Source organism: Equus caballus, chromosome 19 (assembly GCF_041296265.1).
Source record: "Equus caballus isolate H_3958 breed thoroughbred chromosome 19, TB-T2T, whole genome shotgun sequence".
In the NCBI taxonomy this organism is placed as follows: domain Eukaryota; kingdom Metazoa; phylum Chordata; class Mammalia; order Perissodactyla; family Equidae; genus Equus; species Equus caballus.
This window is the reverse complement of record NC_091702.1, coordinates 55,717,159-55,744,619: the sequence shown is the minus strand read 5'-3', so window position 1 is coordinate 55,744,619 and position 27,461 is coordinate 55,717,159. Positions and strand designations below refer to the sequence as shown.

The following is a 27,461-nucleotide window of genomic DNA, read 5'->3' as shown; positions in this document are numbered from 1 at the left end:
CCAACATATATGAATGTTGGCTAGCTGTCAGTCACTGTTCTGAGTGTTTTACTGACATTCACTCTTTTAATCCTGGCAACAAGTCCATTAGGTGGGTACTAACATTATGCCAACTTTTCAGATGAGGAAACTCTGGCACAGAGAGATGAAGCCCAAGGTCCCACAGTTAGGAACCCTCTGAGAGAGGATTAAACTGGGCAGCGTGCTTCCAGAGCCTGCTGTGTCCTCCACCATTCAATACTGTCTTTTTGCCTGACGCTTGACTTGTAAAAGGAAGGAGTGTGTTCGTGGGTATTATTCATCTTCAGATGCTCAAAATCTCGCACAATGCCTGGCATGCAGGAGACGCATAATTATTTGTTGATTATATGCAAGCTGGGGCAAGCCCTGGCAACAGACAGCTCCTTAGGGTGGAATGCCAACTTTCTACCGTGGCATGGCTCTGCTGGGCCCATCCAAGCCTCAGCCCGTCACCCATCTAGGCCCCCGGCTCAGCTTCTGCTTTGTATCTGCACCGACAGGGGAAGGCAGAGCAGACGGTTCCCAGAACAAACCAGAAAAACAGCCCTCATCTGCTTTGCTCTGGAACCCACGACCGGCCGGGCACTGCGGCTGTACCCTGCAGGAGCCCGGGCTGCCTCCCCCGCCCCACCCCGCCCCGCTCGCCCCGCCTCCCCGCCCCGCCCCCCATCGGCCCGCTCTGCCCCTCCCGCCTCGGGAGGTCTCCCCCGCCCCGCCCTCCTCACAGGTGAAGGGTGAGTCACCCGGGAGGCCAGTTTGGACTCTGCACCCTCGGGTGCGTTCGTTCTGCTGCCCGCGGGCTGGCTAGTCCTCCTCTGCCCCTTCATGGAAGGGGCCAGACCCCCATCGCCGGGCGATGAATTGGAGCTTTCGGTGCTCGAGGGGCAGCCGGACGAGCAGACCCCTCTCAATGGAGCCGTAGGGACGATCACTTCACCCGAGGAGCCCTACCCAGCCCAGGTAAGGTCTCCTTGGCGCTGGCGGCGTGATCCGAGCGCACTCTGAGCCAGGCTGCCGGCCAGGACCCGGGCCTGGCACTCGGAGTTGCGGGTTCCAGCCAGCTCTCCGCGCGCGCCGGAGGCCAGGCGCGGGTGCAGGTGCGCGCTGGAAGATTCGGAGTGGAGCGCTCCAGACTGAGCCTGCCCGAGCTCCTCGGCCCCTCTCGCCCCCAGGGAGCGTGGGGAATCCTACTTGTGAGGTGTGCCGCTCCCCTCTTCAGAGAGAGAACTCTCAGAGGTAGAAGTGATTTTAAGAAGTTCTGTAACTTTCAGTTTTTCTAAGTAGGGAGGACTAGAGTGATCGCTGGAGGCTTCTCCTTTTCTTCGGAATCTCTTTACCGCCTTGCTACTTCCACCCATCCTCCACCCTATCCTACCCCTCACTCACCGACCCCCCCCTTGCCCCGCCCCCCCACGTCCACATCCCGGCTCACCATCCCCTAGACACACACTTTCTTTTTCCAACCTGGTCATTTGATTTTGCAGGAAGAGAGACGGGAGAGGGGAGAAGGCAGCAAGAACGAGAAGGGCTGCGGGGTGAACTTCCCCTACTCAACTGAAGGGAAATAATTTCAAAGTTCTTGTCCCAAAGAGCTAGCTACGCATGGTCTCAGTCTCTAAAGAAGATGATGTTTAGGCTAAGCTCTTTTCTGATTCAGCCCTAGCAGTGACAGGAGCATTATCCGTTTTCGTCAAATGCTTGTAAAACACTAGAGACTGAATTCTGAGCCATCTACCTTCTGATTAACCCCTGAGACTGGCCAGAGGTTTACTGGTACATGGAACTCCCCATATATGTAGGGTTCCATCCTGATCTTTCTAGGTCATCTCCCACCCCTTTGGTTGCTCAACTGTTAATTTCAGGGCTAAGCGGGAAATTCAAAAGTTGGGAGCATTGCTTTTGCCTCTGCATTGATTCCTGTGTGCTTTTATGGGCACCTACAGGTACTTGGAGAGTAGTTGAGGGCCTTATATTTGAATAAAAGATGAACGCCACAGAAGAACAGAAGTTGGAGGGAGATGGTCTGATCCCTGTGCAAGCGGCCACAACCGTGGACTTGGTGTGTGGCTCCTCCAAGGCAATGTCTAGGAGTGGGAATTGGGAATACCTACCTCATGTTAGACAAGCCCAGGACACCCCAAAGACTCCACAGTTTAGGACGGAACCCAGAGATCTGGTGATGCTTTTCACTGCTAAAACGTGGGTCCTGGCGCAAGGCACTAAGGTCTGTATTTTCTGAGCCGTCAAATGTTGCTGATGTAAAGTGGCCGGGGAATGCCTCCTCGAAAACAGTGAGGAGTGGAGCCTGCCAAGCACACGTAGGGTATCAGTATTTTGTCATTGTTTAGCACCTGCCCAGGAGAGATTGCTCTTTCATGTTCTAATGACTTCCTCCTTGGTCAGGTGTGTACAGATGTCCTAGACTTCCTTGTGAATTCTCTTTGTAGGTCACCCGGTAGGAAAGCTGTGGTGACTAACAGAATGGCATGAAGGTAAAAGGTTACACTCTAGAAAGGCTTGAACAGGAAAAACTTTAAGAAAGAGAAAAAAACCCCTCATCTGAGGTGTTAATCATTCTCTTTGGTTCTACAGAATAAGTAGAAGTGTATTTTAAATTGAAAAGCCCATTAACGTAGCATCCTTCAAAGCGTTGGCTAGCACAATTACAGATTCAGACTCTTAAGCATTTTGTGTGTAGGTCGCCTTTATCTGTTAAGATTTCCAATTTTGAAATGTAGCTTAAGTCCCTGGTTTTTATTAGCCACGTGTTTTGTACCTATCATGTGCCAAATATTTCTCATACATAAATGCATTTCATTATCACCACAAACTTAAGAGGAAGGTGTCGGTATTCTGAGCTGACAGAAGAAGAAACTGAGTGAAGAAGCTGAGGCTCAGAGGAGTTACCAGAATATTCAGGTTCCCTCAGGGGTGGCTCTGAGATTTGAACTTAGGCTTTTTAGGGCTCAAACCTATGGTGTTTTTCTTGATTTAGTTTATATGTATAGATATGTATTAACATATCACTTAAATATATAAATATATAATTTATACTCATTTATGTATAATTGTCTAAGTTATGTGTTACTAATTTCTGTAAGTTGAGGAACTGAAGTGAATATGAGGCGCTGAGTGGTGTATCTGAAATGGTGAGAGAGTGGCAGGTGGATGGGTGGACAGCTGAGAGTTTTGGATCATTGGGAAGAAGACATGCCATCTCCTGGGTCTCTTCCTGCTTGGAAGGGCCATCATGGCAGTGGAAAGAACTTCTTTCTCTTTCTTTATCTGGGTTTGGTGCTTGAGGGACAGGAATGTAAGCCAGTGAACTTCACTTGCTTTCCGTTATTGTAAACATGGCAGTATAGATGGGTCAAAAGTGAAAAAGGAATTGAGCATAATAGAGTGAGACTGGTTTTCTTTTTTATGGCTCATTACACGGGCTCAGACCTCAGTTTCCAAACAGAAGTCACAGAGACATGGTAGCATCATTATAATAATAATCATCCAGTACATTGATAGTTTTGAGGCAGGCCAAGACTTATGTGAACGGGCTGGCTAAAAATTAGCCCCATTGCCACTTGTTGTTCAGAATTTAGGACAAGAGTCAACTGCCTTTTTTGTGCTTGGACCAACAAGTGGATTAAACCCCACAATGAATATTACAAAGTCTTCATTGTAAGAAGCTTTTACTACATGCTTACAAATTTTTCCGTGATCTGTGTAATATCTGCTCATGATTGAGCCAAAGCGAAGAAGACCTTTTTGTATCTAAGAGATGGGTAGTCCTGTCATTGTTGTAGGACTTTGTGTTGTGTATTTAGATCTTTATCTGAGGAGGGATGTGAATACCTGGGGGACTGTTTAGAGAAAAGCCGCAAAAATTCTTGAGCCATATGATGCAGTCATAGAATGTAAGATGCAGTTTGCAAAACCCTTTGGAAGGCACCCTGAAGGAGACCCTGCCTGTGGCCTCTCCTCATGACCTGGAATTTGGGCAAGAGAGAACGAGGAAGCCAGTGGAGGAGGCCGTGTGTGTTCATGACCCAGTGTGCACAGGTAGCAGACATCTGCTGTATTAGAGGCTCCCCACCCTGAAGGCACAGTGAGGCAAAGCGCTCCTGGGGCGCTTCTAAAAAACGCTGAGTCCTCGGTTGACTCTAATGTACAGACAACTGAGGAGCCCTGTAGTCTATCGTTAGGTTGAGAGGACAGACTGTTTACAATGACTAAAGTCTGGGAAGAGTAATCATGCAAAGGACAGTGGTCTCTGCAATTGGGCTGATGACAGGACAGTGAAGGGAGCCAGGGTGTAGGGTGGGAGCTTGGCGCTGGACAGGAAGAGGCATTTCCTACAGATGAGGGCTGTGTGATTCTGAGCTCAGTTCCCCCAGGAAGTGACAGAGTGGTGGTCTCCTCAAACCACCAGGGTTCCGGTTTATGGTCTGTGAGGGTCAACGTATATGAAGGCACAAGAGGCCAAAGAGGCCGGTGGCCCCTCATTCTGCGGCTCATTTGAGACTCCAGACCTTTTCATTTTGTACTCATTTTAATCGTCCCCACTGTCTCTTGTATAAGGACTGAAAATGGCACGTGTCTTGGGAGCTCTGTAAATAGGAAGCTCTGTTTCTGTCCCGAGAAGTTAAAGCGTCCTTGTACTGAGACTTTCCCCCATGTGCCTTCTTAAGCCCCTGGCTTTCATGACCTTGGAGCAGTTCTCAGTCTTCAGCTGTGGGTGAGAGGTGGCTCCAACCCTGGACTCCAGAGACACTTACTTGAGAGGGTTTCCTCTGTCCACATATTTCTGGGGCCTTCACCGTGCCCCCCACACCCAACCTGAAGGGCCAGTGTAAGGTGCATGCAGGGGCTCCAGTGTGACCTCTACTCTAGATTTTCTCACAGTACATTCTTAAAATTTTTGGAGTACTCTGTAACTAAGCAACACGCATTCATTAATTGCCTAGTATCTGTATGAGGCCCAAGTGTGGGATATAAGAACAGGGAAGTTTAAGAACTGCCCTTCCGCCTATGCTGTCACTTTGCCTGGGAAGATAAGGCCAGTATCAGTTTCTATTTGAACATGAAACCAGATAAGGCAGGGGGGTGGTTGGGGGCCCCCACAAAAGGAGAGATTGGACATGGCTTCTGAAGAGTGAAAGGCTTCCGACCAGAGGTCTCAGTTCTGGGCAAGCAATTGATTTACTTTGGGAGGCTGAAAATGACAGGCTGGGCCTGTCCCCACCTCCCCTGCAATCTGGTCCCCGAGGTCCAAGTAGGGCCTAGGTATGTGGAGTTTACGTTCCTCCTTGGGTGATTCTGATAGGCGGCCAGCCTTGGGAACGTCTCACTGAGAAAGTCTGAGCTGTAGTCCTTCCCACTGTGGACAATTTCCTTTTCTGATGGCCACCAGCGTCACGTTAGGAGAGAAAGTAAACTAGGTGTCGATTCAGGGGTGAGCCTTGGGAACTGCCTGTTCCTGCTTTGTGGGACAAGTGAACACTCTGAGTAACGATTGCTCCCGTTTCTTGAGTTCCTAGTATTTGTTTAGCAAGTGGTTCGTGCACCTGATCTCTGGTTTTTACCACAGCCCTGTGAGCTAGATTTGTTATTTAGATGTTGTACAGTTGAGGACTTTGGGGCTGGTGAATTTCGGTGGCTTGCTGATAGTCACCCTACTTTTAAGTGGTATAACTGGAATTGGAATCCTGATAGAGAAACACGCTTTTCCCCATCATAGTCTGTTGTTTCCCATGGTCTCCATGTCGGAATTGCCTAACAGCTCAGTGGGAAACAGAAGAGTCATGGAACCTTTTAGGGGCAGGTGGTGGCACTGAGAGTGGAGGCCCCCCACGGCAGCCAGGCATGTTTGTAACCTGGAGCTGTGCACAGTGATGCCAGAGGCTGTGGACAAGAGGGAGAGTGCTCTAGCTTTGCTGTGATGCACAGCTGGTATTAGTTCTGGCTAAGCTCTCTGAACTGTGTCTTTGAAATAGACAAATGGCTCCCTTGCAGGGCAGTCAGAATGAGGTGAAATGGTGTTGGTGTTCAATAAACCATGGTGGTTGTAATTACTTCCTCTAACTCCACACTCCGCCTCACTATGCCCCTTGCAGCTTGTTTCCTGGTGTCTCTACCGTCCTTCCCTTCATTTCCCTTCCCAGGCCCTTATTACATAAGTGTGGGCCACAGCAGTAGGTTCTTAGCTTTTTCTTGGTGTGTCCATTCTAAACTGCACATCGTTTTTCTGTTAATCTTCAGTTCAGCTCCTGTGTTCCAGAACCTTCAACAGGTTCCCAGTACACACCAAATTAGGCCCAAACTGCTCTGGCTACATTCAAAACTCTCTCAAATATGCTCCAATCTTCCACTCTCTCTAATCCTAACTCTCCTTACTTGCTTCTGAAACCCAGATTCCCATCAGACCAGTCTCTTGGCCAATTCCATTGTGAGTCAACATTGAGGATGCTCTTTCCCAGGTTTGGAATGCCTTTCTCTGTCCATCCTTAAATCTTGCCTATTCTTCCCACCTCAGAGCCCCCAGAGCATTTTCTGGCTAACTCCTTTGTGGGGTTCCATTTTGCTCCTTTGTAAACCTGACTCAGTAGACTGTGGCCTCTTGAGGTCAGGATCCTGCTGCACTCATTTCTGTATCACTGGCCCGTAGTAAGTATTCAGAAATGCTTGTTGAAAGCAAATGACTGCCTCACCATCTCCCTCTGCTCTCTAGGCTAACAAGGAAAGCCCTTGGAGCTCCTGTAATAAGAATTTGATTGGAAGGTGCAAACTGTGGATGGTCATCACCTCTATTTTCCTAGGTCTCATTTTAGTAATCGTCGTAAGCTTATGTCTTATTGGAGGTAAGAGGATTTAAACATGGCTAGGTTGATGCATTTTAAGAATTTGTTTAACGCTTATGGATTACACTGAAATGGAAGATGTACTCATTACTATTTCACTATTTATAATATGAATTTAAAACTGGTTTGGAATATGTTGTATGGGTGGGAGGTATACATAATTCTTGTTTTTTGGTTTTATTTCATTTTTTATTTGTTTGTTTTATAAACTCTAGAAGAAGTATGGACACTATTGGTTTCCTTTAAATTCTACCCATTGGATCTTGAAGGTTTCTTAAAATTTTTAATTTACTTAAATGCTAATTTATATTTTATTGTATCTCTACACCTGCTTGTTTGAAAAATTGTCTTGTAGAATTTGTTTACTAAAGATAATTATTGTACATCATCTGATATACATGGTATATTATTATAATGATAATATGAATAATGTGTTTGAAAGAGTTTTTAAAACTTTATGGAACATGTATCTGTAAGCTGTCATTATTTTAACTTATTTTAGAAATAACTGTTATATTTATGTTGTATGTGTGTACAAAACAAAAACTTACATGGTGCTAAGTATACACTTTAATTATTATCTCATTTTATTTATTTTTTATTATGAATATGAAAATAATACATGTTACTCAGAAAGCCCATACATATTATTAATATTTTGCTATGTTTTCCTCTAGTCTTTTACTTACTTGCATTTTAAAAATAATTTGAGATCCCGGGTGCGGACATGGCACCGCTTGGCAAGCCATGCTGTGGTAGGCGTCCCACATATAAAGTAGAGGAAGATGGGCTTGGATGTTAGCTCAGGACCGGTCTTCCTCAGCAAAAAGAGGAGGATTGGCAATAGTTAGCTCAGGGCTAATCTTCCTCAAAAAAATAAAAAATAAAAAATAAATAAAATAATTTGAAATCAGATTTTTTTAATTGTCTTGTGGCTTACCTTTTGGATTTTAATGTTATATTGAGACCATTTTGCCAATTTATTAAAAATTATTTGTGGATATCTTTTTTAATACTACATGATGTATTCTTCCACACCATTTTAAAGCTTTTTAGGTCGTTGCTAATTTTTTATCATTTTCAGTATTATTAAGGTTTCTATGATGCATAACTATAGTACCCTCCTGTGGGCAATCATTTCAATTTCAAAACAGGAAAGAAGAAAATTGTTCTTATTTGTATGTTGGGGTGATTGCAGGGAGGGCTCTTCTGGACCTGGGATAGTCTTGAGGGTGGTCTGGTCTCCATAAGAATTTGGGTTGAGTCGGGCTTTCCATAACAAACCCAGTCATTGGATGAGAGCAAGAATGGGGAGTCCTTGAGTCTCTCCAGAGGGAGTCCTGGGAATTTTCCTCAGGAGCTACATTTGCCATTCGCCTCATGTTCCTCCACCTCCCCACCCCTTTTTGAGATAAAAATCTCAAGATTTTATAGTCTCTGAAGGAATAGTAAAACTTTGAAGACAGGTGCCAACCTCCAGCGTGAGTGTCTCGGATGGGCACCATGTTCACTTAGTGACTTAGGGCATTGTTGAGGTGGCCTGGGTGATTCTTTGAGGCCATGGGCTGGTTTTGAGGTAGGGAGAAATTAATAAGAGGTGCTGCACCTCCTTGATCTTGCTGAGGACAGTAGTTTTGTTGTGAGCATTGATAACTTCCTCTTCCCATCAACTCCCACGTCTGGATGTTGAAAGTGAAGTTGAGTCACACAGTCTTGTCCTATCATAGCTACTTGGTGCTTTCCTCCTCCCCTTCCTCCCAACTCCTCGCTCTCCTGTCTCGGGCTCTGTAGTCCCCAGACTGAGGCTTGGGGACGGGGGCTTGAATAACTGTGGAGTTGGAGTGGACGTAGAAGGGAACAGTAAACACGTCTCAGAACAGAAAGGGTAACTAGTTGGGGACAGGAAAATGGGGCATCCAGGGCGAGGTGCGCTGTCGGGAGGTGTATCATGTCACTGACATCGTTAAGAATTGCTGCCACTTGATAATTTGAGCAGACCAACCTGTGGTTGGTTTTCTTTCTTTTTTCTTTTTTTTCTTTTTTTTTTTTAAAGATTTTATTTTTTTCCTTTTTCTCCCCAAAGCCCCCCCGGTACAATATTGTGTATTCTTCGTTGTGGGTTCTTCTAGTTGTGGCATGTGGAACGCTGCCTCAGCGTGGTCTGATGAGCAGTGCCATGTCCGCGCCCAGGATTCGAACTAACGAAACACTGGGCCGCCTGCAGCGGAGCGCGCGAACTTAACCACTCGGCCACGGGGCCAGCCCCCTGTGGTTGGTTTTCTTATTGTCAATTTTCTACAGACTGTGCACCCTTGTTGCCTGCACTGGGGGTGGGCTCTCCCCCTACTCTGCCCTTAGTGTGCCACTGAAGTGATGACAAATTCAGGATCATGGCTCAGCTGAAGTCATTGAACTGGGGCTGCCTACACTCTATGGGGAAGAGGCTAGTACTCAGCCAGTCTCACAGCAGACAATGAAATCTTTTTAAAATGGCCAATTCTGTGGGCAGAGTCCAGGGAATCCTGTTGAGTCTGGAGGCCTGGTTTTGTCCCAGCTTTTTAGGAAAGGGTATTAATGAATTCTCTCCTTCTCCTTAAGGAATTATAAATTCCTTGGTGTGAAGGGTAGTGGGAAAGAAGCCTTTCCTCTCTCTCTCAAAGTCGTTTTCTTTCTGGATAATTTGGCGAATCAGTTAAGCATCCTCAAGGGTTCGACTTTCTTTACTAATTTACCCCAACCAGGGAGGGGAGAGACCCTGAGTAACACCTAACTAATGAAACCCTTCCTTGGTTTGGGCAAAATGTTTGAAATGTTACAAAGATCAAACTGTGACAAGTAGGTGGGTGATTAGATATATGATTTAAAAGTGGTCAGTTTTAACACTCTAGGGACACCTATATGATTTGCCCCAGCATTATGGATATCTACCTGACCACTTTGCTCTCTTAATACACAGGCTTTTCCATGAGTAGGGAAAGTAGCAAGGTGTAAGTGGGGACTTCCTAAGTAATGCTGTATTGTATGGATTTGTTTTGCCTTTGAGTTGAGAATAAGAGCTACGTCTTAGGATATCACATGGTCCTGGCAGACAGACAGGTTGCACAGGGCAATGCTCTCTGGTGTAGGATGACTCATGGGAAAATCCTGGGCAGACAGCATGAACAAGCTACAAGCTACGAAGGTCCTTGACAGCAGGAAGTTAATAGCAAATCTGTAGGCCCAGGACCTTCAAATTTCTTTGCATTTTCACTTGTTTCTCTTTCCCTCAAGTCTCCTGTGTTTCTCCACCTTCCGAAGACTGACTTCTTCACCTGTGTTCTCCACAGAATCCTCTCCAGCTTCCTCTGACCCATGGACCTTCAGATAGCTCCATCTCTCTCTAAATATCCTCAGGCTCTTCTCAACTTGGGCCTCTTGAAATGTGTCGGCGTTCTCTCTCCTTCAAAACAATCTTCTGTCAGAATCTGCTCCTTCATTTAGATAATTTTTCTCTCTTTCACTGGCAGACTTCTAGAAAGAGAAGTCTGCATTTGGATCTTACCTCCTGCTCACTCCTAAACCATTGGTCCCAAATTGTTCTTCCCAAGGTCACCACCAATTGCTTGATCATGAAACCCAATGGCCTTTCTCTGTCCCCTGCAAATAGGAGGAAGCCTTCGGCTCTGTTACTCTCGTGTGCTCCTCTCCATCTACAGAACCCCTGGACTTTAGGTCTCTTGCTATTTTAGCCTTCAGCCTCTCATTGTGGTGCGTGAGGCTTGTCTTCAGCCTTCTTACTTTTCACGTTCTCCATTGTTTCCCTTGAGAAAGTCATTTAGTCCCAAAGCAGCAGCCATCCCCTCCAGGAGGTGACTCCTAGATGTGCTTCTACACATTTTTCCTGAGTTTTAGTCATAGTCTGCTAGAGAGCTCTGCCTGGAAATAACTCATCTTCTCAATCATTATCTATGTGAAACTACGATTTGTGTGTATCCCTTCCCCAGTTAGCTTACCTGTTATAGTTTCATGGGGAGTCATGAGACCAGGTTAATTCCAGCTCTGCCACCATCCTGTTGTGTAACTTTAGGCAAATTCTTCAACCCTGTTGGCCTCAGTTTCCACATTTGTAAAATATAAATGATTTCTGAGTCTGAGTCGATAAATGTATCCTGACCCTACTACTTACTAGCTCAATTGTTGTGAACAAATTCCGCATGTTCTCTAAACCTCAATGTCTTCATTTTAAGCTCAGGTCGCATGGCTAATATTGGCCAAAACTTGGGTTCAACCTAAGTCTACCTCCCTTTAAAGCCAGCTTTGTTTGCACTGTCCTGGGCTTTCTCCCTCCCACCTTCCTTCCAGTTCCCACTGCTGTCTGTCAAAATTGGTCTCTCCCAATCTCATGTCCAGTGGACTCTCTGCCTCCCCTTCTGCCTGTCCACCACCAGCAGATTCACCTCCACCTCCTTCCCGTGAGACACTTAACAACCCTCCATTAACTTCTGAAGACATCTGGCATATAAGGCCTCCCTCTCCAGTCACATGTCTTATATTCCAGCCAAAAAGCAGTTTTCATGTACCTCCAATGTTCTTTGTATGTATTGCGATTTTTTTAAACCCGTTTTTTCTACATGGAAAATGCTGCCCAGTTGAAGTCTCATTAGTGACATAAAAACTTCGGACTGGGTAAACTCATTGTTCTTGTTATTTTAACAAATACAGCTATTTAGCCAGGTCTTGGTTCAGATTCGTTATTCAGATGATTCAAGTTCAGTACATGTCATTAGAGCTGATTGTAGAGACCTCTTTTAGAACTTGGCGTCTGTTCTCAGGGCCCTTGAGCTCAGCAGTCGTGTGAAACCTGTATCCAGCCTCCGGCATCCCCTCTTCCTTTCCAAGGCCCTGATATCTGCTATGGAAATGTACCTAGTGGGTGTAACACTCAAAGATGTATCCATTGCAGCATCATTACAGTGGAAAGCTCAGAACACTGAAAGTGAGATTTAAGTAAATGGAGCCAATTATGAACATTTATGTAGCCGTTAAAATAATCTTTGCAAGGAATTTCAAACATGTGGGGAATGGCTTCTGATATGTTAACAACAACAACAACAACAGAACCAAGACAAATAAGCAATGACAACAACAAACAACAAAAAGTAGCGTACAAATTATCTGCTCATTAAGACCTCAACTATATGATATAACATGTGGGGGAAAATCCTTTTAATTAAAGGATTACTGGTATTCTTTTTCTTGCTTTGCTACAATTTCCTGTACTTTGCAAGTTTTCTGCTATGAGGGCTTAACTTTTATTGTCAGACAACGTAATGTAGTGATTTACAACAAATAAGGAGGCAGGGATAATTCCCTGCATTTGGGGTTCCCAGGGTCACCCCTAGATTCAGTGATTTGCTGGGTGAACTCACAGGATGCAGCATATAGTCACTGAGATGACGATGACTTATTACAGCCAAAAGATATAAGGCAAAATCTGGAGGAAACCAGGCACAAATTTCAGGACACGATTCCTCCAGCAACGAATTGCGACATCACACGTGAAATGTTGTCTACAGGAAGCTCATTAGAGACTCAGTACCCAGGGTTTTTACTGGTGCTGGTCACATAGGCAGCCTCTGCCTGGCACATAATAAAATTGCAGACTGAGAAGGAAAAGAGATGTTCGCATAAGCCACGTTGTTTGTACAAACACTTGAGGCACAGTGAGCCACTCTTATCAGGGAATGGTGGAACCCTCTGGAAATCCCAGTTCCGGGAGGCCAGCCCCAGGGCCAGCCTCAAGCAGGCCTTTCTAAGCCAGCAGTCTCAGGCCTGCTCTGTACCTCTTTCCTGCACCTTCCCTTGCTCCTAATGCCTCACATTTCCAGACTTTCTCCGGGAATGCTTCTCAGGATTCTTACTTCTTTTCACCTGCCCTTCTTTCATAAACTCTGAAATTATTCCATTCTGGCCTTTTCAGAGTCCAATAAAAGAGGCTGATTATGTTACATTTGAAGCATGGGCTTTGAGAGAAAAGTCTACCGCAACATGAGCACCTGGTTCTGTCCACCCACGCCTTTCTCAGGGCCAGGGAGCTGGTCCCTGTGTGGGCCCAGTGGTGAAGCTGGCAGCCAGCCGGGGGAGCAGAGTTAGCACCGTGAGTGCCAGCTCCCGGCGCCTGGCTCCTGACTTTGTGTGCTTTTCCATGAGCTCTAACTGCTTACACATCAATTAGCTCACCGTCGTTAGAACACACGCAGCCACACGGAACTCAGTGACCCAGGAATGTAAGTCCTGTGTGCCCTGGGGATCCTGGTGCAGTTTGGTCTCCCTTCCTCAAACAGTGTGTCAACATTCCTCTCCTGTGGGAAATACTCCAGAGTGATGGCTTCCAGCCTGTCCCCATCCTCCTGGGGAGATTTCAAGACATGGGCTCACGTGTTCATTTCTTGTCCCCTCTCTGTTCTGATGGATGATGACACTTCCTCATCATATGCACAGAACTGAAGGTGACTCAGTGAGGTCGCTTGCTCTCTCTCTGTTCCCCATCACCCACTGTTCACCCCCTAGACTGTCTCCCAGCGCTTGTCTCGACACCTGTGTACATAGCTAAGCTGCACATTCAGTTTAACAAAGAAATTCATGTTCTTCCCACTCCCTGCTGACAGCCCTTCCCCAAGTCTGTATTCAGTGGAGTCTGAGACCTCTTATGGCATAAAGCAAACAATCAAAATTTTTATCATGATGGGGGCAACGCTGGGTCTTTATTTGGTCTTACTGAGAGCAGAAAGCATTTCTGCTTGTCCTTGCTTATTGTGTCCAGGCTTTAACCTCGATAAATGCTCATTGTATTTTTTTTAATGTATAGCAGCCAATGAAAGGAATAAATTTATTATTTTATACATGCATTTACTTTACTTTTGCTTTCTATTTCCACCCCCCCATTCTCTTTAGTAACTTACATCGATGAAGATGAAAACGAAATACTTGAATTATCATCAAATAAAACATTCTTGGTCAGGCTAAAGATTCCAGAAGAGTGTGTTTCTGAAGAGGAGCTGCCTCACTTGCTCACCAAAAGGGTAATGGTATCTTACACATCGTTTACTGATTTCTTCACATTGGAATACGAATTCTGCTAGAACAGTTGGCTTAGAACAATGGAGCAAGTAGCTTCAAGTTCAGATTCTGTGTGGATTTCGGCAGGAACTGATGCTTCGAAATGTGTTTTCTGTAGCACAAAGCCAGAGGGAAGAATTCTGGCCTCTGGCTACCCACATCCTGGAGGACACCATTCTGTTCCCTCACTCTGGTCTTCTATTTCATTCACCCTGTAGCTTCACTGAGGATCTAGGGTGCACTAAATAACACACCGGGTGCCAGGGCCACAAAGTCTGTGCCCTCACTGGGGCTCACTGTCCAAGTAGGGGAAGCAATTAAATAGATAGTTATGAACCGGAGCGACATGTTCCATCATTGAGATACGTACAGTGTGTTTTACAACCACAAAGGAGGAGCATCTAAACAATCTGAGGTGGGTTGGAGTGGCATCTAAACAAGCCGGGGTGGAGGCTTGGAGGGCCTCTTTGAGGAAGTGGTATTCAGGATGAGTCTTGAAGTCTGAGGTGGGAGTGTTCTAGATAAGACAGCAGAGAAGGGGATCTGCTTGCAGTGTCCTGTGGCCTCAGCTCTCTGTGTGGTGGGGACTTGCAGAGGTGAGGCTGAACAGGAAGGGAGGAGTCAGATCATGAAGGTTTCCCCACTCTTTGGTAAGGGATTCAAAGACTTTAATGTGCAGGTGGATGTGGTCAGCTTTTCGTTTTAGGCTTTCTGTGCGATGATGGAGAAACCCTGGAGGCAGAGAGCTGAGTTAGAAGGTATTGTAGTAGCTTAGGTGAGGGGGCCTTGAACTCGGGCAGCACCAGGGGGAATAAGGAGGAGTCAAGTGAGATTTCAGAGGTCTTCTCACTCAAAAGGACTTAATGGCTGGGTGGATGTTGGGGTGAGGGAGAGCGTGGCGCCAGTGTCCTGGTTGGGTGGCCGCGGCGTGGGTGGATGATGACATCATTCATGGAGTGGGAAATGCAGGAGAATGTTCTCTGTGCAATGTAAGCATTCTGTAGCCAGACCATGAGAGTTGGTTTGGAAAGTCCTAGTCATCCTGTCAAGGTGGTTCACAGGCAGTAAAGTTTTGATAATATCTGAGCAAGACCAGCCTGCTGTCCATTCCACTCTTCTCTGCAGCTGGTAGGTTGAATGGGGTGAGTCCTCTTCATTTGGCTTTCATTTGATTCCTACAAAAGCTTCTGAAGGAAGCAATTCCATCTAAGTCACTCCAGGGTCAGTTTCTGGGTCCCCAAATGCAAGACATTTCATGGCTCCTTTGATCACAGGAGTTTGTACTCTGGGATGATTATTCCAGGTTTTCTGTGAGTGGCTGAGTGAGTAACCTCTGGGTACTTCTCTCTTGGCTGCTTTTTGAATCGGGGGATTTGCATTTGCTGAGCACAAATGAAATGAGTTAACATCCACACAGGTGCGCTGTTACAGACTGGACTCTCCATGTCCAGGAGAAGTGGGTGTTAATCATTCATCTTCAGGCCTTAGCTCTAGCACAGAGCTGGACATGGGCAGATTCCGCAGGTGTTTTTAGCTCGTCGCTGTGCCCTGATATCAGTTTCCTCTAAAGATCTCAGCAATAATGACAAGATTTGGGGAGTATAAGCTGTAGGTGCCCTCGTCCTCTTGGCTCTACCTTTGAGAGACTGAATTGTCACCAGGTGGATTAAGTTGGGGTGTGTTGTGGAAATGCAGCCTCCTTGAGATTCCATTTGGAGTCTGGTGGGAGACAAGATGGGCAGAGCTCCCTCAGGGCACTGCTGTTTTGGGTATTTGCTGCTGCTTGCTCCTGGATAAAATCATGGGGCACTGAGCTGTAATGGCTGCAGCTGAGCACAGTGGTCTCAGCACAAGGGTGCCCTTGGATGCGGTGAGGTTTCCAGAACAAAGTCAGGGCTGAGGCTTCAGGCTGGGAAGGAGTGGGTCTGGCTGGGCTCTATTTTTTTTTTTAAAGATTGGCACCTGAGCTAACAACCGTTGCCAATCTTTTTTTTTCTGCTTTTTTCTCCCCGAATCTCCCCAGTATATAGTTGTATATTTTTAGTTGTGGGTCCTTCTAGTTGTGGCATGTGGGACGCCACCTCAATGTGGCCTGACGAGCGGTGGCATGTCCGCGCCCAGGATCGGAATCAGCAAAACCCTGGGCCGCTGAAGCGGAGTGAGCGAACTTAACCACTTGGACACGGGGCCGGCCCCCTGGCTGGGCTCTTGGAGGCCTGGCCATGGGCTCACTCCAGCCCCAGAGCTGTGTCCTTTTGGAAGAGTATGACAAGATCCCAGCGCAGCCCTCCTGCTTTATGCTACAACCTGTCTGCTAAAGAACAAGCCATTTAGCCTGCAAATGTAAATTTAAAAGAAGTACAACATAAATATGTTCAGCCCCATGGTCTTGAGTGCTGCTCGGTTAGGATTCACATCTCTGAAACGTGATGAAAAGACTAATCAAAGACTGGGAGAAGATATTTATAACCTAAATCCAACAGCTAGTATCCAGAATATAACACCAATCACTTCAGACAGATAAGAAAAAGACATCCCAAGAGAGACAGGAAACCAATACGCAATCCAAAGGTGAGAAATCTTAAAGAGTTAAGCACACGAAAAGATACTCAACCTCACTAGAAAGCAAGACAATGCAAATTAAAACAATGTAAAGCACAATGTTATAGCCCTCAGATTGGCAAAAATCTAAAAATCTGGTAACACTAAGTGCTGACAAAGCTGTGGGAAATGGACCACTTCTGCATTGCTGGGAGGAGAGTAAAATGGAGAATGATTTGGCAAGACTTAGTTAAGTTGGAGATGCACCTGCTCTTGGACCCAGCAAGTCCATTTCGTGGTGGATGCCCAAGGGAAGCTCTTACATGTGTAAGAAGAGAGGTGCAGAGATGGTCAAGGATGGTAACTTCAGCATAGTTTGTAATAGGGAAAAACTGGAAACAACGTGATTGACCATTAGTAGGGGAATGGATAAGTCGGTGCAATCGCTGAACGAGGTCTGTGCAGGAGTCAGGAGTTAGGTTGAGTGACCTCAGTCTAGATGGACCATTATGGGTAAATCTCAAATGATATTTTGAGTGAAAAAAAACAAGTCTTAGAAAATTATGTAGAATATGGTACTTTTTATTTGAATAAAAACGCAAATTATATATTGATGTGATTACACGAAGAAGTATTACATTTGTAAAAATGTGCATGAGAAGGATCCCTGCCAACTTCAGGACAATGGTTAGTATCAGGGGAGGGGGAGGAAAACCGGAATAGTGTGTAGGAGGAGCTTTAGCTTCGTTCTATTTCTTAAAGTAAAGGGCTGAACTCAATATGGTAATATGTGAAGACATGAAACCTAGGTAATGGGAAGACAAATGTCATTATTTTTTATGATTGCAATGTTTCATGTATAAAAGAAGAACTCCATGTCTTTGTAACTGTAGACCAGCCCACTTGGTCCCATCATCCAGGGGAAAGTGTCTTAGTAAGGCTGTTTCTCCTTATAGTGAAGCCCTGGAGAAAGAAGAGAAGGGGCCCTTGTCCAGTGACGTCCCAGGCCCCGAGTGGCCTGTTCTGCAGTCTTCCCAGCCACTGGGTGTTCTCTCCTTCTCTTGAGTCTGTGTGGGCTCAGGCTGCTGACCACTCTCACCATGAAGGCCACAAGGTGTCAGCGAAACATAGAAGAGATGTTGAAAATCCTGGCCTGATCCTTATAAATGAGGTTCTTTTATGTGAGTGTGAACTTGAGTTTTGGTTGGCGGAAGGCCCACCCCTTCCTATTTCTCGATCCAGAGCCTCTGGATGAGGCAGTTCCCAGCTGGAGTGTAATCCCCTGTGTCTAGGAGCAGTTCTGCTTTGTCAGGTGATGTGCAACATGATTCAGCAATGATGAGTGTGGTGGTTTTATTTTTCCTGTCTGTTTTAGCTCACAGATGTGTACAGTTCATCCCCATCTCTGAGTCGTTACTTTACTTCGGTGGAAATAGTGGACTTCAGGTAAGACTGTGGAGGATTCCGTGTTGGTCTCTTTCTCTGGAAAATGACACCCATCACCATTTACCGAGAAGGACTCTCCAAGTCTCAAAGCATGAAGGGAACCAGTGACAGATAGAATCATAGTGTCAGCGCTGGGAGGGTCTTTGGAGACCAACTAGCTCAACTCTCTTATTTTACAAAGGAGAAAAATGAAGCCCAGGTTAATTATATGACTCAACAAGGTCCCAGGGAAGAGAGGAAAGGCCAGTCCCAGGTACACCAGTCCTGTTTACCAGCAGATCCCAAATAAGCTAAGGGTAGAAATAGAAATAGATCTCAGATAATGATGGGATATACATAATATGATCCATGCTTGTGCTTTTGAGGAACACAAGTAATGCAGGAGGCCATGCTCTTTGTATAATATTGCAAATATAAAGCTAGATACTGCAGGAAAATTCTACCCTCTGCCCCACTGCCCCTGGACACTATGTGTGCCAGTCAATTCCAGACGCAGAGTGAATTCTGCTCCCTACTGTGAAATGAACAACCATCCACAGTTTGGTGTGATTTCTTCTATACATATATTTACCGTATATACTTTACATACTATACATGTATAGCATATGTACATACATATGTATTTTTTGTTTTTAAATTTCCTCCTAATCTTTAATGTTTTTGTATATGTCTATGGACACTTAGGTAAAAGGATATATGTGTGTAGAGCAGTCAGTCATTGATTATCTTTTTGTATTGTTAGGACAAGATTTACATGGCAAAGCTTTATTATCCACTGTTCCTAAGATATCCCTGGAATGTGACCATCAAAGGCAGTATTATATTGAGGTTTCCCTCTCAAGCCATACATTTCCCAAACCATAATATGAGTAGGCCTGGGAGGGGAAGCATGTAAAGCCGGTGGTAGCACAATGAGGCAGGAGCACAATGGACCTGAAGTCTGGAAATGTGTATGGTGGCAGGTTGCCTTGGCAACAACTCTATTCCTCGTTCCTTATGGATCCCCAATGTGCATGTTACTTTATGGTGACTCCTTTGACATTGCTCATTTTAATCATAAACCACTAGTATTAAAATGCCAGTGAAATTTAGGGGGAGAAATGAATAATCAGACCCAACACCTTTTCCTCTGTGCACTCGCCCCAACTTGAAACTCAAGGACTGAGGCAGAATTGAGAGAGGAAAGCCGCTCACAGCCTGAAGGGTCTTTCTGAGAATCCAGCCCCACGTTATGGGTCTAGAGGAGGTAGGATTGCATAATGGGTTGGGGTAGACATTGGGAAAAACCCATCAGACAACTGAGTAAAACATGGCTAGAAACCTGAAGACTTGATGTTAGAGAATCTGTTTTTAAAAGATATTTGAAAGAAAAACTCAAGTATTTGTGGGCAAGAGACAGCGAAATCCCTGGCAGATGCTTTTGTGTCTCCAAGGGGATCCTGGTCTCAGCCCTGGACCAGCCCGACAGGAACCTGGGAAAATGCCCATTGGTTCATCAGCTGCTGCACCCACTCTAGTGGAGGCAGCTGGGGCAAAGCCCACAGCGTTCTCCGCTTCCCTGAAAATCCCTGTCTTCCCCTCAAGATTCAGCCTTATGCGAATTCACTCAGTGACCTGACTTGGTGGGATGAGGATGGGCTGGCCAGGCCAGGTCAGGCAGCGCAATCCTCTCATTCAGCTTCCAGCCTGGTCTTCTGAAGGTCAGCTTCTGGTCCTTTCTGTGAGCCAATCCTAGTCCCTGTCTGTAGGAGTGCAGGGTGGCTGTGTGTCAAGATGTTGCCATCATTAGCGATAATTCGAAGGTGGAGCACAGGTAATGTCACTTGCAAACCAGAGTACTTGGCACAGAGTTTGAAAGTGCATTTTTAAGCCTGTCCCAAGTGGCATCCTTGAAACTGTGGGTTTCTTCAGAGTGCTGACCGTGTATTATTCGTCTGAACCGCAAAGTTTGGCATACTTCTTGGCTGTGGTAGAGTTTAGTGTAGTGTGAGAGTCTGGGCCTGTGTGACCTGTGGCCACGAGAGGGAGCCCTCTCCCTGTCCTTGGCAGGAACAGTGTTCTGATTCAGGCTCCTGGGACTGGTGTGTCTATAAAACTTGCCCCAGGGTGAGAGTCTCAGATGTGACCGCTTCTTCATTATTTTATTGCTGGCTCTTAATCTAGACCTTCTTGAACCAAGGTAATAGGATAACTGTGAAAAGACTAAATGTTGAGGCAGCATTTAACAAGTGGGATAAGCTACTAATTTTAGCTGAGGATAGCCCTATGATTATTTTTATTTTGGAAATGGGAGAAATATGTTCTAGGAAGGTGAAAACTCTCCTTCCTTAGGTCCCCCTCCTGAGAGTTGCAAAGCTGGATCCTCAGGAGTGGAAATGGGGCAGAAAAAATTTCTTACTTTGGGGACAAACTGGGAAGGCATGATTTGCTGCTGGCGCGCAGGCAGCCTGTGGGAGTTCAGGAGTTCTGCACCCGGCTGATGACAGGGAGCTTTGGACCCTGAGCTGGCTAAACTGAATAGCCCTGACACACACTTGTAGGGGTAAGGAGATACATGTAGTGTGAGAACTTGGAGAAGGGGATACATGAGGAGAACCAGCTTGCCTGGCCCGCCTTGGGGATATAAGGCTGGTGTTGGAGCAGACCGCATGCCGGCCCTTGGATCATCCTTAACAATAGCTGGGTCATGTCCATCCCTTCAATGGCTTCTCCCAGTAGACTCCAGGGGATGGGTTCTGGGTGGAAGGAGGAGGTTAGGTTCACCTGGACTTTTGTGATGGACTCGTGGAGGGGGTTCTTCTAGGACAGTACACTCTTTGCTATTTTGTACCTGGAAGAATGTGCAGAACAAAAAAAAAAAATGTTATTGCGAAAATCAATTTCGTGAGTTGTGGTGCAATCCTATTGTTATGTTTACTGTGTCTGTTTGGTTTGACTTTCAGTGGTGAAAATGCCACGATAACCTACCACCTGCAGTTTGGGGTTCCATCGGAAGATGATGGTTTTATGAAGTACATGATGAGCCAGGAGCTGGTGCTGGGCGTTTTGCTGCAGAATTTCCACGATCAGAACGTGTCTGGTTGTGAGACTCTGGGGCTTGATCCAGCATCCCTCTTGCTCTTCGGTAAGTTGAGCAAGTCAAGAAGCCAGAGCTATGACAGTGAACCAGAGAGCCAGGCTGGGGACGGGGGCGCAGGGTGACTTCTGGCCAGGTGATGCTCCATGCTCTGTGGAGGTTGCACAGTCCCTGCCCGCCATGAGCCCACGGAGGAGTTTGGAGAAAAATCATGAAAAAAATAATTAAGCTGTAAAGACAAGGATTGCTAAAAGTTTCCTCGTTGTAGTTCACCCAGGTGCGAAGCTCTGTATCCCACTTCACAGCATCATTAATAACCTTTGTGGGAACGCTGTGGTTTCACGAGAAGAAAGTGTTGCAGAGTTTGAAATAAACGAGATAGCTAAATCGTTGAAAAATTATCTCAATATGGGGAACGTATCTCTTCTCTTGAAGGCCCCTGAGTCCATTAAGAAATTAATAGAGTGGCATAAAAAGACAAATTAGCCTCTTTAGAAAATTATAATAAATTTATTCATCTACTTTTAAAACGAAGAACAGAACAAGGAAATTGACATGTTATTTAAGAAGCATAGAAATCAGGATCTGAGAACTTTTAACACTTGGTGCAAAACCTGACAAAAAGGAAGGTGGGAAGGTGAAGTGACCCCAGGCCTATGCCATATCCTTCTGCTGCATCTGCGCTGAAGCTTCAACCTTGGCTGGCCTTGACTTCCCTCTCCTCTCGTTTCCCCCTCGATTCTTTGCTTGGAGATACGTTGGCTTCTGATAGCCCATAGGCCAACCATCTCGGATGTTTTCTTTTCTCATCCACATTCCATCAGATGCACTTTCTGCACATTAATAGTAGTAAATACTAGTCGAATGAATGAAAAAGGCAAATTAGGAGGAGATGTGGTTGGCAACAGGCACAGCGCCAGCAGCCTCGAATGGGAAGAGTGGAACAGATTATAAAGGCCACGTGTCACTAGGTAGCACGAGAAGGGGCAATTATGAGGATATTCAATTTCTTGATGACGGGAGGTGAAAGTAGACTAATCTTGGCCTAAGAAGGCAGAGAGTTATATACAGCACTTCTTAAAGCTTCCTTTTCCCCAAATTAATTTAAAAAAATGACATTCAGAAGGCCACATTTTAGCTCATTGGGAAAGTCTCATAAATGAATAATTTCCTCACAGAGCATCTGAATAAATGGAGTGAAGAGGTTATGCCCCCTGTACAGGAATTTGAAAAAGAAAGAAAGGTGAGAAAGAAAGGAAGGAAGGGGAAGGGGAAAGAGAAGTTAAGGGAAGGGAAGAGAGGAAGCAAGAAAAGGAAGAAAGAAAGGAAGGAAGGAAGGAAGAAGCCCTTCGACCTCCTCCCGTGTAAAGAGCTGAGGGAAGGGAGGTCCACCTTGCTGAGATGCCTGTGGTGGGCTGCCACGGTGGGACTGGTCTTAGTTTTCGGCACCCCTCTGTAATACTGTGTTACTAGCTCTTTCCAAATGGAGGCGAGGGAGGTGGAGGAGGAAAAGCTTTAAGAGCATTAGGAGGTTGGGAGGGCCACACAGAGTCCATGAAGGGCAGGTGGCTTGTGAGGCCTGAGGAGAGTGGAGAAGACCTTGAACTCCGTGCATCAGCCTTGGAGACTGCAGCAGGCCCTGGATGCAGCCGTGAGCTATATGGCTTCTGCTCCTCAGGAGATTGTACTCTTTCAGACATTTCTGCTGGGGGCCAGGGTGGGGGTTCTGTGACCCCACATCCACTTTCCAGAGCATGCATGTGGAGTATTTGAGCCATTTGATATTTTCAGGAATATGAGTGTCAGCGCCCTCTCAGATGAAGGGGTACAGTGAGCTTCTGGGAAGTGAGGAAGGAAGCAGAGAGACTTGGAGAGGCAGGCAGGCTGAGGGAGGGGACACACCCATAGGCAAAATCCATAGAAAGGGACGAGATGGACGTGGCAGGATAGGCACGGGGCCCTGAGAGGGACTGAGCGAGACCCAGTGAATCCTTAGGCCAGTTTCCCATGTTCGCATGTGCTGCGGGCCTGGTGGTTTACCCCCACCCTCGCTGTGATGAGCTGGGCAACTAGTTTCCCACTGAGATAATGTTCAGTTCTTCAAAGAGCAAAGATCCTTAACATTGTTTGCTTCGTATACTCCTTAGAAAATTTGAAGATAATCATGCAGTTTCTTTCCAGAAAAAAATGCACATACTCTTCTTCCTACACAAAATTTTACAATTTCAGGGATTCCCTGAGGCCAGTCTGGTTCCTTTGGGGTTCATATGTGTGTACGTGAGTCAGAACCTGAAATTAGATTGTAATTTGGATTCCTGAGGTATTTTGTGTGTATGTATATCTCATCCTTTTTTTTTTTTTTTTTTTTTGCTGGGAAAGATTTGCCCTGAGCCAACATCTCTTGCCAATCTTTCCCTTTCTTTTTCCCACTCCCCAAAGCCCCAGTACATAGTTATATATTCTAGTTGTAGTCCTTCTAGTTCTTCTGTGTGAGCTGCCATGGCAGCATGGCACTGACAGATGAGTGGTGTGGTTCCACGCCCAGGAACCGAACCCTGGCCGCTGAAGTGGAGCGTGCCAAACTTTAACTGCTAGGCCATCAGGGTTGGCCTTGTATGTCATTCTTTAATTTGGAAGCACACCAACTATTTGACCCAGCTGCGGGCATATTTCGACGCCCTGTAAAAAGAAAAACACTCAATATTATAATCATAAGGAATTTTTTTATTTTTATTTTTTCTTCCAGTTTTACTGAGATATAATTGACATATAACACTGTGTAAGTTTAAAGTGTACAGCATAATGACTTGACACACATACATTGTGAAATGATTACCACAGTAAATTTAGTTAATATCCATTACTTTATATAGTTACAAATTTTTGTTTTCCTGGGAAAGAACTTAGGATCCACTCTTAGCAACTTGCAGATGTACCATCCCACGTTGTTAACTGTAGTCACCATGTTGTACATGACATCCCCAGGATTTATAACTGGAGGTTTGTACCTTTTGACTACCTTCATCCAAGTCCCTTATTACCCCCCCCCCCCCCGCCGACCTCTGACAACCACAAATTTGATCTCTTTTTCTGTGAGTTTGGGTTTTTTTAGATTCTACATGTAAGTGAGATCATGCAGTATTTATCTTCCTCTGTCTGACTTACATCACTTAGCATAATACCCTCAAGGTTAAGGGAATTCTTTTAATGAATCACCATCCCTCCCCACCCCCCCCGCCACCCCCGCCACTCCCCCACCCTGTGTCTTTGAGCTTCTTCACTTTATGGATGGATGGGGCCTGGGGATAAGGAGGGGAAGTCTGGTTTACAAATATGAAAGAGCAGGAGTTATTTTGGACATCATGGGTTATTTTGGACATGAGTTAGTTATTTTGTACTGTTTTCTCACATGCGAAGGAGTCAGCTAGTAGACCAAGTGAGGAACAAAGGCAAAAACTGGATTTATGTGAGAGAAAAGAGAAAAAGCTCCAGGCAATGAGAATAGTGAATCTTGTTTGCACATTTTTGAGGTAAACTGTTGAGCTGGCTGCTGACAGAGGCCAGGGTGTGCCTTCTGTCCTTGAAAGGACTGCCTGGGGAGTAGAGGAAAACCATTTTGGTTGTTTAAAGATTCTCCAGGAAACATGGAGAGTTTAGCCAAAGAGCACTAGTTTTCAACCACGGGCAATTTTGCGCCCCCCCCACCCCCACCCCCTTCCCCCACCAACCGCCCCGGGATGTTTGGCAATGTCTGGAGACGTTTTTAGTTATCACAACTGGGAATGTCTGTGGGATACTGGCATCTAGTGCGTAGAGCCAGGGCTTCTTGTAAACATCCTACAACACACATGACATCTCTCTACAACAAAGAATGATCCAGAACCAAACATCAACCCTGAGAACACAGCTGTGGAGCCTATGGGCTCTCTGTGTAGTGTCCCCACGTCCTTGCATGGTCACCTCCCCCTCAGTCAGGCCAGGTCCACACCATTTCTGTCGTCAGAATTTCTCAAGATATATTGCACACGTTTTAAAAAACTGAAAATTTAGAGATATTTTATGGTTAGATCATGAAAAAGAACTAAATGTTAAAATGTCCTCAGCATCCGGAAGGCCTCGTGAAAATGTTATCATGAATTATACCAGAACAGATGAGCAAACAACGTGTTATTTCCCTTTTGAAAAGTATTCAGAGTTGTGGGTGTGTCTGTGTGTCTGTGTGTGTGTTGACTGAAGAATAAACTTCCTCTGTTAGGAATTTACAAACATTCCAATTTTACTTAAGAGTTTATATTCAAACCCAGTGAAATAAAATAAAAACCCAAATGTTTAAAAGGCGAAAGATTTATACGATCTGAAGAGAAACTAGAGTATAAAAACCCAAATGTTTAAAATAATCATGATCTTAAAAAATTAGTGACTTTTATTTGTCTGTACTTTTTTCAGAATGGAGTGGTGGAGGCTGGTCTTCGTCTGAAAGCAGCACTCCCCTCAGTTTGGAGATGGAGAGTATTCATCCCGTTCTATGGACAATATCCGGTGAATTAACGTAGGACTTGCATTGACTAGAGGGGTGGAGATGATCCTGTTTCTCCTGTTTCTGCAGCTGTGATGTCCAGTGAAACAGCGCCCAAGCGCTGCCCCGGCTGGGTCCAGTCCTGACAAAGGCAGGAATCCAGATGGGGCGGGGGTGATGTGATGGGGTGGGTGGACCTTGCAGTGTGAGGTCACTGCTGTTCCTGAAGCACTAGCTGCCTCCACCCACACGTGGGCGCTTTCTCTTTAGTGCAAGGGTGGCTTTTAGGCAGAATTCTAACCTGTGCTGGTGGAGAGAGAAGAGGGAGAGGCAGGCAGCTTGGTGAGGGCGAACTGAGCCAATCTCTCCCTGACCCCGCCCCCCCCACCCCACCCTTCCATCCATTGTATTGGTTGTACCTCTGAGCAAGGCTGTGAGGAAAGGGAAGGCACGTTAAAGACCTAAGCGGCCTAGTGCGGCGCTACTTCCATGACCACTAGCTGCATCTCTCAGGCAGCCAGCCTTGGTGCATCACCCAGTGTTACTGTGTTGTATATAGATACAGAAATAAGATGTGTAGGGGCTGGCCCCATGGCTGGGTGGTTAAGTTTGCGTGCTCTGCTGCAACGGCCCAGGGTTTCGCTGGTTCGAATCCTGGGCGTGGACATGGCACTGTTCATCAAGCCATGCTGAGGTGGCGTCCCACGTGCCACAACTAGAAGGACCCACAACTAAAAACATGCAACTATGTACCGGGGGGCTTTGGAGAGAAAAAGGAAAAATAAAATCTTTAAAAAAAAAAATGAAAGGAGATGTGTTTCTTTAATTATTTTGCATCTCCTCATTGTTCCTGTGACTCCTGGACACACACCTCTTTTGGAAACCTCCTTTTGGGTCCTTGCAAGTTTTGAGTACAATGTCATCATTTTGGATAGTGTCCCCACTTATATTTTCGCAAACTTCCATTGGCAAGTCCCTGAGACTGCTTCCCATCTGCTGTGGATTCTACCCCTTGCGTTTTTATTGTCCAGACTTGCTAGCCTTCCTGTTGGACTCTGAGTCTTCAGGCATTGATTGTGTATCTGATTGAAGGTGGCTGAGCAACAGGAAGAACCTCTGTTTGAAATAAACTGTTGGAAGCTTAGTGCCCACTCATTTGCAGGGCGGGGGGAATGTTAGTGACTGGATTGGTCGTCTGTGGATATAGGATTTCCTGTCATGAGGGAACAGAGTCTTTGTTGGGAAAATTGTTTCCCTGGAAATTTTTCAGGAGAAAGAGTTTTGTGCCCTGTGATGAGAGACCCTTAGCCCCGATATGTCAGTTAACTTGGCCTTGGGTGGAAGTCAGTGCTGGGGGCAGCTGTGTATCGGGATGTGCCCCAGCATGTGTCTCAGGCTAGGTTTGCCTTGAGTGCTTTACGATACAGGACTCTGGATAATGTGACTTTCTTTTCTTATTTAACTAGAAGATACATTTATTGTAACTCGATGTCTCATTTTAAGGATAGTTCCTCAAACTAGGGTAATAGGTGAATTTCCCCTCTTCCTCTTTATTTTTTACGTGTCAAATGTAAACTTTAGTGTATCTGTGCTTTTTACAAAATAATGAAGAACTTTCAGGGAGAAGGATTTAAAAATATTTACAGTAAATTATTTTTGCCTCTGCATTGTCGCATTCACTGTTGCTTCGTAGGTGTTGACTCTCCAGGGCCGTGATCTGGGCTGGTATTTTCTTGCAGTAAATAGTGCTGAAAGTGATCTTTTCGTTTCTCTGAAAGCAGCTTCCTGTTCTGAGTGAGTAAGATTCAGCTGGGTGGGCTGGGGTGGGCTGGGGTGGGCTGGGTCCTCCTGTGTGTCCTGAGGGCAGGGAGGGGCCTTTGGTCCTGTCCACTTCCTCCCAGGCCCTCTG

General features: G+C 45.7%; 1 protein-coding gene across 1 annotated transcript; it reads left to right on the top strand.

Annotated features, from left to right (window-relative positions):
* The first annotated feature begins 399 nt into the window (after positions 1-399).
* C19H3orf52 (chromosome 19 C3orf52 homolog) lies at positions 400-27,217 on the top strand. The gene is made up of 6 exons (XM_005602007.4): positions 400-981; positions 6,746-6,875; positions 13,809-13,936; positions 17,890-17,960; positions 20,903-21,084; positions 25,483-27,217. Exons 1-6 carry the CDS (start codon positions 847-849, stop codon positions 25,587-25,589), a joined length of 753 nt encoding a protein of 250 aa, XP_005602064.1. The 5' UTR covers positions 400-846; the 3' UTR covers positions 25,590-27,217.
* The last annotated feature ends 244 nt before the right edge of the window (positions 27,218-27,461 follow it).

Excerpts from the sequence above, each read along its gene's own strand:
- C19H3orf52 (XM_005602007.4), top strand. The coding sequence starts at position 847 with ATGGAAGGGGCCAGACCCCCATCGCCGGGCGATGAATTGGAGCTTTCG. Across the intron at positions 982-6,745 it reads AGGAGCCCTACCCAGCCCAG|GCTAACAAGGAAAGCCCTTG; the intron begins GTAAGGTCTCCT and ends TCTGCTCTCTAG. Across the intron at positions 21,085-25,482 it reads AGCATCCCTCTTGCTCTTCG|AATGGAGTGGTGGAGGCTGG; the intron begins GTAAGTTGAGCA and ends TACTTTTTTCAG.